The sequence below is a fragment of the Nestor notabilis genome, unplaced genomic scaffold (assembly GCF_000696875.1).
Source record: "Nestor notabilis isolate BGI_N333 unplaced genomic scaffold, ASM69687v1 scaffold22591, whole genome shotgun sequence".
NCBI classification, from domain to species: Eukaryota; Metazoa; Chordata; class Aves; order Psittaciformes; family Psittacidae; genus Nestor; species Nestor notabilis.
In genome coordinates, this window is record NW_009916328.1 from 1 (window position 1) to 380 (window position 380).

The window sequence follows — 380 nt, forward strand, 5'->3', positions numbered from 1 at the left end:
GCCCACCGCGCTCTGCAAAGCAAAGGGCGCTGCCACCATCTGCCCCCCCGCAGCCAGGGCTCCCCGGGGCCGCAGGGACACCCCACACCTACCTTGGCTGCGCCGCAGTCAGCCACCACGTCCACCCTGGGCACCAGCTTTGGGAACTCAAGCGCCGCTGGGAAGAGAGGCCGTGGTCACGGGGCTTTGCGGAGGGAGCCCGGAGCCACAGGGACATCTCACCCCCCCAAAGCAAACCCTGCAGCCCCTCAGGATGCCAGGCACGGGGGTAGCTGCGATGCTGGGGGCTCAGTGCAGGTCTCAGAGATGTTTTAGAAACACGGGTAAAGGCAGGAATCGCCTGCAAAGCCCAGTGTGGTGGGTGGGCGGCCGGTGCAAAA

At 66.6% G+C, this 380-nt stretch overlaps 1 protein-coding gene across 1 annotated transcript in view; it reads right to left on the minus strand.

Moving 5' to 3' along the window:
• Positions 1-92: 92 nt before the first annotated feature.
• The window catches only part of IKBKE (inhibitor of kappa light polypeptide gene enhancer in B-cells, kinase epsilon), a gene marked incomplete at both ends in the record, with an annotated part of 4,583 nt that continues 4,295 nt past the window's right edge, over positions 93-380 (minus strand). The window contains one exon of the mRNA XM_010024532.1: positions 93-157. Coding sequence (XP_010022834.1) covers positions 93-157 — 65 coding nt within the window. The remainder of the gene's footprint in view (positions 158-380) is intronic.